This window comes from Dunckerocampus dactyliophorus, chromosome 20 (assembly GCF_027744805.1).
Source record: "Dunckerocampus dactyliophorus isolate RoL2022-P2 chromosome 20, RoL_Ddac_1.1, whole genome shotgun sequence".
NCBI classification, from domain to species: Eukaryota; Metazoa; Chordata; class Actinopteri; order Syngnathiformes; family Syngnathidae; genus Dunckerocampus; species Dunckerocampus dactyliophorus.
This window is the reverse complement of record NC_072838.1, coordinates 3,106,663-3,118,875: the sequence shown is the minus strand read 5'-3', so window position 1 is coordinate 3,118,875 and position 12,213 is coordinate 3,106,663. Positions and strand designations below refer to the sequence as shown.

Here is a 12,213-nt window from a genome sequence, read left to right as displayed (position 1 = left end):
CATCTTAAATCAGATCCATTCCATGGGTTTTTTTCTTCAAGGAGAAAGTTTTAAGATTGGGCCATTAGTTTGTCAGGAATCTCCCTTAAGAATTGAAAGCCTGAACATGGCCTTGCGCTGTTTTAGATGCAAACCAGATAAAAATTGCTTAAATGGAAATATTTTCATTTATTTGGAGACCAGAGAGGTCATGCTGTAATAAGAAAAAGACCACGAGGTTATGTAAACCACATAGCAATGATGATTCACATGAACACAATGGCAGCATGAAAACCTCAAACAGCACAAGTGCCAGGGACTTTGATACAGCTTTACAACAGTTTACCAACAATTGCTTCCAAGTTTTTCCAGGTCGTCCAACAACCTGACAGTAACGCCTTGTATCGTCCACCAAATGTTGCAAAAGGGTGTTCTGAAAGTGGAAGTAACATCCAAATGTGCACTCCTCAGGTATTGTTAAATGATAAGGGATAAGGGCCTGACCAATGTCACGATTCTATTGTGTGGTGTGTTTTTGTTCAGCAGTGGTTTGCCCAGTGTCTGTCTTATGGTGGAGTCGTGAACGTGAACATTAACTGAGGCAAGTGAGGCCTGCAGTTCTTTGGATGTTGTTGTGGGGTCTTTTGTGACCTCTTGGATGAGTCGTCACAGCACTCTTGGGTCATTTTGGTTGGCCGGCCACCTAGATACCGCTTTTAGTCAAACGAACCAAAAAACACAAGTGTAGTTGCAACTCATGCCAGATGGACATTGAGTCCATTTATAGGCGTTTTTGCACCCTGGGGGCGTATTTAAAGAGTGGAAAGTGGCCGCGAGTGCACAGGGTGTGGCGACGGTCTTGCTTCGTTTGATGTACACTTCCGAAAAGGCTGTGATTGCTCTGCTTGTCCAACATTATTTCCTGTGTGCATACAACTTGTTCAGAGGGCGCACAGTCCACCTTAGCGAATGCTTCATCTGGTTTCAGAAAAATGGGGAAATGCACAATGTAAGGAGGAAAAGCAGAAATGTGAATTTTAATAACTAATAATCCCACAAAGCTCCTGCCTGTATCAGGTGACACCTGAGATTAAGTGCTGGACAGAATCAGCGTATCGGATATCTGTAAGAAAGCCAACATCGAGCATCTACATTTAACTGGCGCACAAGTAATATGACCCGAACAAATAGAGACTTAAAGAACAAAACAAAACAAAAAAGCAAATGGCACTGGGCTTTATAGGACCTACAGCGTCAGAGTCCAATCTTTTGTCACTGGACCGGATGGTCTTTCACCTTTTGGTGTGCGTATCCAACGTCCTCTAACCACTGTCTTGTAGGCATGCAACACCTTATCGAATGCACGTGCAAGGAGACTGAGAGGACGTACTACCTTTGCACCCTCTGCAAACGGACGCTCGCTGCCCGCACTGTCATCAAACACGTCCTGAGCTTTGACCACCTCTACTGTTACTTTGTAAGTAGTGGTGACCCTACATAGAGCAACAGTGCGTGCATAGTTGGAATGTGGGATGTAGAGTACGGAGAGGAACATTTTTTTTTTCCCGGTTATCCAATTCTCCACAAGTGTTAAGGTTCTGCTGATTGTCAGGGTCAGCTACATAATAGGCAGACAGACAAATTCAAACTATAGTCGGCAAGTGATGAACAAGAACGGTGGAGCTCCTCATTACTGAGTCCTACTGACAACATTTTTTGCTCTGGTTTGGAGAGTTTGGTTATTTTTTGAGCGATGGCCTTAACTTTTGATCAGCTGATAAACAGCCTATTTCAGTTTAATTGTTGTTTTCAATCAATGACTTTTTCAAAATGCTTTTTGTCTCACTCTCCCTTCTTGTTTTTGCATATTGTAGCTCTACTTAAAACCTCAGTAAGATCCAAATGTGAAAAATGCAAAATCTAGCAATTTTTCAACTGGTCAGGAGTGTATTATGAGGACAAATATGTCATTTTAGTAGCAGAGTTAAAATTTTAAAGAAATTGTATTTTTAGAAGTTGTAATATTAACAAATCAAAATAAAGTTGTAATTTTTAGAAAATTTGGTTTGGGGGAAAAAGTTATATAATGGGAAAGTCAAGATATAAAAAATAAAATATAGTCATAATATGATAAGAAAATTTATAATTTAAGATTAATATATAATTAATATAATAATAATATAATTATTATTATTAATAATATAATTTAAGATTAATATTATAATTTAATTTAGGATTTAAGACAGTTGACCCCCCCCCCCCAAAAAAAAACACAACAGTGGGAAACAAAAGATTTTTTTTTACTGTACTATACTAAATATACCGTAGGTTGTTTCACCTGTATCACAAAGCTGAGATGCAGTTTTTTTCTTGGACAATATACATTGCTTCTTTGCATCCTTTGATTTTTCACTGTGGCCCTCGCTGGAAAAAGTATGGACACCCCTGTTTTAAATGATAACAAATGAGGTGGTATTACCAGAAAAGTTCCTCCTTTTCTTTTTCCGGGAATTGTGGAGCATTTGGCAGACCCAGATCTTATGTAAGGGGTGCAAATCAACACTTAAATGGTATTTAAAGGACAGATGTTGCACAACACTCGGGTCACGTTGACTTCCTCACTGCAGCTGGAGCTCACATGTCATGCTACAATACTGTGCCACGGAGGTCCGTGTTGCAAAAATCCATCCTGTTTAGGGAAATGGTGCTCTATGTGCTTTGAAGAACTTCTTCGCAATTGAGGGATTTTACTCAAGCGGTCTCCCAGTGTAGCGTCACAGTAAAACTGAGGTGATGTCATTGTTTGTGCAGAATGCCTGGTACCCCTGCATCTTGAAGTCTAAGCACTGTTACACCAGGTACTCGCACAAATTTGTGTCCATGATGCTCAGTTTGGCAAAGGAGGCGGAGAAACATCATGGAGCTGCAAACATGAAGGTTGACACTTGAGCTTGGTGCATTCATTCCAGTTTTCTTTCTAGTTTTTCTTGTTTTAACGTGATAACTGACTTTCAGCGACTGAGTCTGGAGCCTGGTGTCTTCGCATCAGTCAATTTCTCCTGTTATAGTGCCGGTGGGTGTTATTTTTTTCATGAATCTGTGTAGCATTTCTCTTGACTGATAGTACCTTGACTGTTTTTTATTATGTTTTTATTGTAGCTTTGAACAAACTGGAGGCCATCACAAAGGAAAATGAGGGGAGCAGCTTGAAAACCTGCCTCCACCCTGCGGGCCAACTAGGTATGACCATATTCATCGTTCAGCTGGTTGCTGGTTTCATACCACGGAAAGAAAAAGTCAAGGTTTCAAAACCACTAAAATTGTGTGTCACATCGTTTCTATGATATGAGAGAAAGTGGAGGTCCAGCGTGGCGACAATGTGGAAATACTCATATCACGGCCTGTGCTATTCCTTGCAGTTGGAACGGGGCTTCGATGTTGCCAAGTCGATAGCTGCCTTGTTAGTATTGAGCATCGGCGGAATGGCTTCGGTGTTTCCTCCGTTGTCGGTCGACGTATTACTCGCGTTGAATGTGGAGATGTGATTGAGAAGGAGACAGGAGTGGAGGATAAGTGGTATAAAGCGTTTATTCTCCACTATGCCTGTCACGATAACAAAATTTGCTGGACAATATTTGTATGACAAATTATTGTCGATAATCGATATTATTAGACAACATTTTTTAGACCATTTTTTCATTTATTATATTATATTAATGCGAGTACATCGTATCAAAAGCAATAAACCTTAATTTTGCAACACTGGAATGTCAAGAGCTTTTAAATAAAATAAACAACATAAATTCAACAAAAGACAAAAAAAAACAATTGAAAATAAAAGCAAAAATTGCACTTAAATAAAAATGACAATCATAACCAAAAATGATAAAAAAAAATAGACCCTATCTCTGTTTAAAGCCAAAAAAACGACAACTATTAAAAAAAATTGGAGTGTCAAGTCTCTGTAACAAAATTGCACTAAAAATTGCAATAAAATTGCAATAAATAACAAACATTGGGTATTATTCCTTAACAGATAAAGAACATCAAGTAAGCAAAAAAGACTGCAGACTAGCCACTGGTCATATGCAAATCTCTAGCCACTTAATTTGACAGATTGAGAGCAAGGAACACCAGCATCTTGACTTTGTGTGGTTTAAGGCAGGATCTCTATGGCGTAGCAATTTCTCTTGGAGATAAATAAAGTATCTACAGTATGTTACCAGCTGTGCCAGTGTGCCAGTGCTCAGAACTGGTACTTGTTGGACAAGGAATTGTTGTTTGTGACATGTACGTTCTCTCAGGAAATCTGTACTGTCTGTCAAACATTCCTAACACTTCCTGAAAGGTTTGGCTTTTCAACCACATTGAAGGTTGCATTTCTTTTGCAATGTAGTGAGCATGCACCATTTTGCGCTGTTGGTTCATATTTACTTTGCCGACCAAACGTCTCAGTAAACGCCCTAACTTACTGGGGATGTGGCGTTTGCCTCAGAAACCATCGCTTTTGTGCATGAGGCTAACTTGCTGCTAGTACTCTGTGTATCCACTCACGAGTAGCCCCGCCTCCACCTACTGGGACAAAAAGGCTGAATGTCCGAGAGGGTTCATTGACGGCAATGGAACTGTGTTCTTAAAAAAAAATACAAAAATAAAACTCTGTAAAACACGTGCAGAGCCATCCAAAAGCTTCAGGTCTCACTTCCAAATGCGCAAACCTCATTATCTGATGCGTTGACATTGTTTAACATGAGAATACAACATTGTCACAACATTTATAGGTCAGAAAAGAGTAAAAGCATAATAGGGCTATTTCGCAGTAGCACGCCATTTAAAAAAAAATAAAAAAATAAAGACAGCGAGACACAAAGACTTGGGGTGCTTCCGTGTAATGATACAGTACAGTTTTTTTACGCACAATATAGTACGAGACCGAGGTAAAGTCGGTCCATACAGGGGTTTGCTCCGTGGGGTCGGGTGCTGGGTTATACATCTCTGCCACCCGTGCCTCCGTGGAGAGTGTGCCTCCTGCATCCCTGGGCGGGGCGGCCATGTGGCGGGGGTTGGCCCGGGGCGGGCCGGGCTCCGCTCCCTGGGGGTGGGTGTGGTGGTGGGGGAGGATTGGCGCTCCCGGCGTGGACGGGCTTCTTTCTGGTTGTGGGGGCGTCTCTGGGCCTGCCGGTGTGTGGCCCCCGGTACTCGTCTGCCTTTGTGGGGTGTGATCTCTCGCTGGTCTCAGGGGTTGGCTGTCCTCCGGCCCGCCGGCGCACTGTCTTTGGCTGGGATTACTTCTGCGGCCCCTTGCTGGTCTTCCCGGGGGGGGGAGGGCTCTCTGGGCTGGCTCTTGGGGCGCTGATCTTTGTGCTGCCTGCCCCTGTGGGCCTGGTGGCCTTCTGGCGGCAGGGGCTCGGCCTGGCTATTTGGGGCGGGGCTCTCTGGGAGGTGGAAGGCGGCCCCTTTCCTTTCATGCATTCTCAGTGACAATTACACGCCCACACATTCTTGCACCTTTTATATACAGACCCTTTCCAAAAAATTAGAATGTCATGGAAAAGTTGTTTAATTTCCATAATTCCATTCAAAAAGTAAAACTTTCATAGATTATAGATTCAGGGCCCACAATTTAAACGATTTCAAGTGTTTATTTGTTTATTTTTACATAATTTGGGCTTCCAGCTCATTAAACCCACGAAAACAGGAATTCAAAAAATTAGAATACTGTGAAGAAATCACCATTTACTTCTCAGTTTTTGCAGGAAAAAAAAGAAATTAGGATCACATCAAATCAATCAAAATATGGTACTTTCAAAACGATATGTCAATCTTCAATACTTGGTTGGGAATCCCTTTGCCTTAATCACTGCCTCGATGCCACGTGGCATTGAAGCAATCAGCCTGTGGCATTGCCTGGGAGTTATGGAAGCCCAGATTTCCTTGATGCTTGCCGTCAGCTCTTCTTTGTTGTTGGGTCTGGTGCCCCTCATGTTCCTCTTGAGAATACCCCATAGATTCTCAATGGGGTTTAGGTCCGCTGAGTTGGCTGGCCAGTCAAGCACTGTGATGGCATGGGCATCAAACCAGGTTTTGGTGCTTCTGGCGGTATGGGCAGGGGCCAGGTCCTGCTGGAAGATGAAATCTGCATCTCCATACAGATCCTCTAAAACATTCTGGTAGACTGTTGCGGTGACCTTGGATTTAAGAAAGCAGAGTTTACCAACACCTGCACCGGACATTGCACCCCAAATCATGACGGACTGTGGATATTTCACACTGGACCTCAGGCAGCTTGGGTTCTGTTCCTCACCCGTCTTCCTCCAAACCCTTACTTTCATCGGAAAAGAGGACCTTGGACCACTGGCCAATGTGTTGGCTCAGGTTCAGAAGTGGCTTGACCCGAGGAACCCGACAGTTGTAGCCCATCTCCCGGATGCGTCTGAATGTGGTGGTTTTTGAAGCTGTGACTCCCGCCTCATTCCACTCTTTCTGGATCTCTGCCAGATTCTTGAATCTTCCCTGTTTGATAATCCGCTGAAGCCCACGGTCATCTCTTTTGCTGGTGCATCTTCTCCTGCCACATTTTGCCCTTCCTCTAGACTTTCCATTGATATGCTTGGACACAGCACTCTGTGAACAACCAGCCTCCTTAGCTATGAACTTTTGTGGCTTACCCATCCTATGGGGGGTATCAATGATGGTCTTCTGGCCAGTTGTCATGTCTGCAGTCTTCCCCATATTGAACCCAACTGAGACAATTTAATGACACCTGGGGAAGCCTGTGCAGGTGATTTGAGTTTAGTAGATGATTAGTGTGTGACACTCACTTTAAAACATTCATGCCCTGCAAAATTTGGGCTGATTTCTTCACAGTATTCTAATTTTTTGAATTCCTGTTTTCGTGGGTTTAATGAGCTGGAAGCCCAAATTATGTAAAAATAAACAAATAAATACTTGAAATTGTTTAAATTGTGGGCCCTGAATCTATAATCTATGAAAGTTTAACTTTTTGAATGGAATTATGGAAATTAAACAACTTTTCCATGACATTCAAATTTTTGGAAAGGGTCTGTATATGAAGTCTTCCCCACATACAGAGATACCTGTACATATGCACACTCACAGTACATACGTACTTCCCCACATTACTCACTGAGTTAACCAGGGTGTTATTATGTTGTTGGTTTTATTACAGCGACGGTGATATCAGCAGTATGACTATAGTTTTTTTTTTTTTTTTTTTTTACAATGATGTGCATTACAGTAATTATCATTCTGTTCACTATCATAATCATTTCATTACTACAATTATGTGTGACTGTTTCAATGCAGTATTGTCATTGTGATCACTATCATAGATAATCTTTTCATTACTACAATTATGTGTAATTGTCTCAATGCAGCGTTGTCATTGTAGTTGTTGATATTGTTTTGTCCTTATGTCCTTGTTCGTCTTTATAGTTGTCACAGACATTTATTTGCTGATGTCGTTCTGTATGTTTCTGTTGTTCTGTTATTGTTGTCACAATTGTTGTTGTTACTGCTGTTGTTCTTGTCTCGTCTTTTTTTTTTTTTTTTGTCCCCCTCTTATCCCTGCACCCCCCGCCCGCCCTCCCGTCCCCTCCTGCTCCGGTCTGGTCGCTCCAAATTTGCTTAGGCATTTAGATTTACAATTCTATCTGCTTTAAAGGCTGGACAGGACAGGGGTAAGAAAAAAAAGTTTTGGTGAAAATTATTTTAGAAAACTGGGGCATTGGAAAATTGAGGTTTTGAAATAAAATCCAATGAGAACGAGTCAATAACGAGTAAAATTGTGTTGAGTCGAGTAGATGGCGTTCAGTGGAAAAGTGTGCATTTGAATGTGCATGTTCAATGCTTTGTTTTAAAAAAAATAATTAATAAAAAAAAACACATTTGTCTCTAATATGCAGAACTGTGTCATCCCCTTTTTGAGCTAGTAGGCAATTAGTTTCAGCACGTGCAAACTTACACAAAGCTAAGCTACGGAGAATGCGTGACAATCCCTTTGGCGGCAGTACAGGCTCCGTTCTATGCCGCTTATCTTCACTAAGGTCGCAGGGGTATGCTGGAGCCTATCCTAGCTGATTTCGGGCAAGAGGCGGGGTACACCCTGGACTGGTTGCCAGTCAATATAGACAAAAACAACCATTCACACTCACATTCATTCCCATGTGCACTTTAGAGTCTCCAATTAACCTAACATGCATGTTTTTGGAATGTGGGAGGAAACCGGAGTACCCGGAGAAACTCCAGAGACTCCCGAACAGAGATTTGAACCCAGATCTTCCCGATCTCCTGACTGTGTGGCCAATATGCTAACCAATAGCACAGTGTTATTGGAATTCTGTGGAATGGAAACGATTACATCTTTTTTTTTTTTTTTTTTTTAGTTTGGACTATAAATTTATTACGTCTCCAACGGTGCAATCGAGAGGAACGGAGAAGAAGGCAGGAGAAAATCAGAGTTAGCCATCTCGGTAACAACCTAGAGCCTTGAAGTTCAGCTATCAAATTCATCTATGTTTATTCTTTTAATAGGGATTTTTTTTTTATCTCTGAGCAGTACATTTTTACTTGTTTATATTTATTGGGGTAAGAGTACGAGACTGCTTCATTATCTTTGTCTTTGTTGGAGATGAAATTCTCCACAACCTCCTAAAGGACAAAGGAACCACTTTGGAAAATTAATTAAGCCAATTTCACCTCCCCTTCACGTTCTCTTTAATCTCTAGTTATGAGAAGGAAGAAAGACTCACAACAAATTCGATTTTTTCCAAATGTATTGAAGAATAAGTCAGACATAATAATTGAAAGATAAATCAGACATAATCCCTGGTCCTTACCAAGAGAAACTAACCATAAGAGGGGGAGCAGCTATAAAGTAGAGGGTTCAGTATTGTTAAAATATAAATAGGTTACTCTATTGTCCTACCGGTCCCCAGGAGGCGTCCGGTTGGCAGATGCCCGACATTACTGCAGACGCTGCACCAATCTGCCCGCTGATCTAGCATCTATCCTGCCCTCATCCGCGAGTAGGACTCCAAGGTACTTGAATTCCTCCTCTTTGGGCAGGATATCATCCCCGGACCTAAAAATGGCCCAATACTGGTCAATTTAATGGGCCAAAGAAAAACAGTAAAAACAGGACATTTGGTCACTCTATGTGTGTCTAAAAATAGATCTTATTCAGAATCTCCTCAAAGTAGCGTACGTTAGATCTCCTTCAAACTTCCCGAAAGTATGTTGAAAGCAAGAACACAAGTTCTCTCTAAAATCCAAAGTGCATGTTTTAAATGTTTTGAATACGAATACCAACCAAATACCATGATTGTACAAAAGCTAAATAGTAGCATGTGCTAGGTATGCAAAAAATGTGCAGTATTTCTGACAGCCATGACAAATTGAAAGGAATAGTAAACACTGTATGTTCTAGTCCCGACAGAAGCCCAGATGGCATGGAACCAAGGGTACAGCTTGATGCCCTCTTGGAAGAATACCAATCAAAATCCTCCAGACACTAGTCAGAACAAGCCGCCAAAAACGTTGTTGGAGGTTAAGCCTGGCGTAGCCGATGAAGGCCACATTGAAAAAGCGTCAGCGATTTCTGTTAAGACAGAAGGGCATAATGAGAAGCCAAAAAGCTGTCACATACCGGCTAAAGCAACGACAGAACTGACCAAAGATGTCCAGATGATCGCAAGCCAAGGCGGTGACCGAAAGAGGCTGAGTGTCATCCGGGAGACAGATGTGATTGACAATGACATGGCCCATAAGAGACAGCGCCTTGACTCCAAGGACGCACCATGTGAAGAAATGTTGAATACGGCGACTGCAGCCATGGAGGAGGAAGAATCAAAAATGGTGATCAGTGAAGGTATGACGACAGCTTCTCTTGACTTACTGCCTCTCTGGAAATTTTCACCTTATTTCCGGTCATGTTCTTAGTCTCTGAACCAAATAGGTGGCATGAAATAGCCCATAAGAGACAACGACTCGACTCCAAAGAGAACACACTATGTGAAGGAACGCTGAAAATGGGGACCGTGGCTATCAAGGAGGAAGAACGGAAAACGCTGATTAGTGAAGGTAAGATTACAGCTTCTCTTAACACTATAGACCTTTTTAGCACCAATTTCTTCTTCTCAGCAGTTGAGGTTTATTTCGTCTCCACAAATCTTCACCTAATTTCCTGTCATGTTCTCAGTCTCTGACCCGCATATGGGACATGGAGCTCAGCAGCGTACTAAGCAGGAAAATACCCTGAAGATTGAGCCCCAAGAAGCCCACCTGACTCTTTGTCCCAGCAGAACAAACGTCAAAGTCGAAAGCACACGCAGCACCAAAGTGACCCTGTTGACCAAAACGACTACTTCCAAATTGCCAACACCTGCGTTGACTACAAATTTCCAAAAACGTCCGACCAGCATTACTCAATTGACTGTAGGCGCCCACAAACACAGAGAACGTGACTCCGTTAGCGTTATAAAAAGTGAAATCGCAAACACCAAGTCTTTAGTACCTGCAACCTTCTCAAAATCTATTGCAAGCACCACCAATACCGCTGCAGACAACACCGTCTGTGCTGTAACAAGCTCTCATTTTACCGCAACAACCATAAAGTCGATGATTGTTGTGGCAACTGCCATCAAGCCAACTGCACTTACCACCAGTTGTAGTGCCTCCACAAAATCCAGGAGGACGACAGCAACCAGCTCCAGTGCATCTGCTATCAGCACGACAACAACCCTTCCGGCTGCCTGCATTGCAACAGCCTCTAGAGTTGCTGCAACCACCACCAGATCAACAGAGTCTGCCGGCAGGTGTGGTAAGAAATCCTGTCGAGTTACAGCGAGCACCTCAAGTGCAACATCAGCCACCTCCAAGTACACAGCACCGACCAGCAGCAGATGTATCTCTGCTGTTGCAACAACTTCGACTGCAATCACTGTCAAGCCCACAGTATCTTCTGTGGCCTACGATGTGGCAACGTCTAAATTTTCCATCATTCCCACAAAGTCCACAGCAACAAACACCAGTGTTGCTGCAGTAAGCCCTAAATTTACTCCAGCCACTACCAAGTCCACAGCGTATGCTTCAGCAAACTCTAAACATACTGCAAATGCCACTAATACCAAGCCTACATCTAAACTTGCTGCGGCCACCAATAGATCTACAACACCTACCACCAGTTGTCCTACAAAATCAGCTAAAGTGACAGCAACCACCTGCAATGTAATTGCAACCACAAAGTCTACACTACCTACCACCAGTTGTATTACAACAGCCTCTCCAGCAGCAACAACCCCCAGTGCAATGACAACCACCAAGTGTGCAACAACCTATAATAGTACTGTACCGGCAAGCACCACCAAATCCACAGCGCATATCGACAGTTGCACTCCAGCAAGCTCCAGCTCAGACTCTAAAGTGCCGTCCACAGTGTCTCCATCACAACACCAGAAAGCACCAGAAGGCAGAACAGGAGCAGAGGCCATATCAAATGAAGCGTTACCCGTCCTTCGTAGATCGTCCACGGACATGCATGAAGTCACTGGCGGAACTGCACAGACTGCAAGGAGAAGTTTGGACAACTCCTCACACACTAGGGTCACGCTTGTAACGACTGCAGTTGGAGGCAAAAATGCAAAGGACTCTGCAAAGAAAGTACATGTGAAGGATACCAGGGAGTCAAATGCGGATGCAGAACGATGTATCCAGAAGAGTAACCCTTCTGCTAGACATGCAAGCACAGCCAAATCATCACAAAGCAAGGTGAAGCCAACTAGAAGTGTTCCTAAAATTGGTGAGTGTTTTCTATTAAAAATGCGCTAATGAGTCTTAATCATTGTTCTATGTAGTTAATTAATTTCTGTTTTAATTTTAGGCTTAAGCTATATAATTGTGGTTAACAGTAATGAAAGGAAGCAGTCCTACTGCACTTTGTGCCACATCCGATTGGAACGGTCTAGTCACACACTGGAAAACGTTCACCAGTATAACTATGTGGTGTGTACATCCTCAGAAGTATGCCATATTCAAGTCGAAGTGCTATCAGAACAATGTTCAGTGTTTTAATTTTCCAAACAAGAAATCAAGGTTCCCAGAGGTGAATGATGAGCAGCTGGCGGACATCAACCTGGAGAAGTTTGTAACCTTCATGTCTATGGCAGAGAAATGTTTAGGTCTTCGGTCCATCCAGGTGAGTTTGTGCTTTTTAAC

General features: G+C 42.6%; 1 protein-coding gene across 10 annotated transcripts in view; it reads left to right on the top strand.

Annotated features, from left to right (window-relative positions):
* Positions 1-12,213, top strand: part of LOC129172948 (uncharacterized) — a 47,371-nt gene that overhangs the window by 24,065 nt on the left and 11,093 nt on the right. For 6 of the 10 annotated variants that reach the window (XM_054763246.1, XM_054763247.1, XM_054763245.1 and 3 more), the window contains 8 exons: positions 1,320-1,456; positions 2,791-2,916; positions 2,995-3,052; positions 3,139-3,219; positions 9,428-9,868; positions 9,940-10,080; positions 10,199-11,797; positions 11,907-12,193. In XM_054763246.1, the coding sequence (XP_054619221.1) occupies positions 1,320-1,456; positions 2,791-2,916; positions 2,995-3,052; positions 3,139-3,219; positions 9,428-9,868; positions 9,940-10,080; positions 10,199-11,797; positions 11,907-12,193 (2,870 nt within the window). Of the gene's footprint in view, positions 1-1,319; positions 1,457-2,790; positions 2,917-2,994; positions 3,053-3,138; positions 3,220-6,964; positions 9,040-9,427; positions 9,869-9,939; positions 10,081-10,198; positions 11,798-11,878; positions 12,194-12,213 lie in introns of those variants that run through there. The other 4 variants (XM_054763250.1, XM_054763251.1, XM_054763244.1 and 1 more) reach the window with 3 other exon arrangements.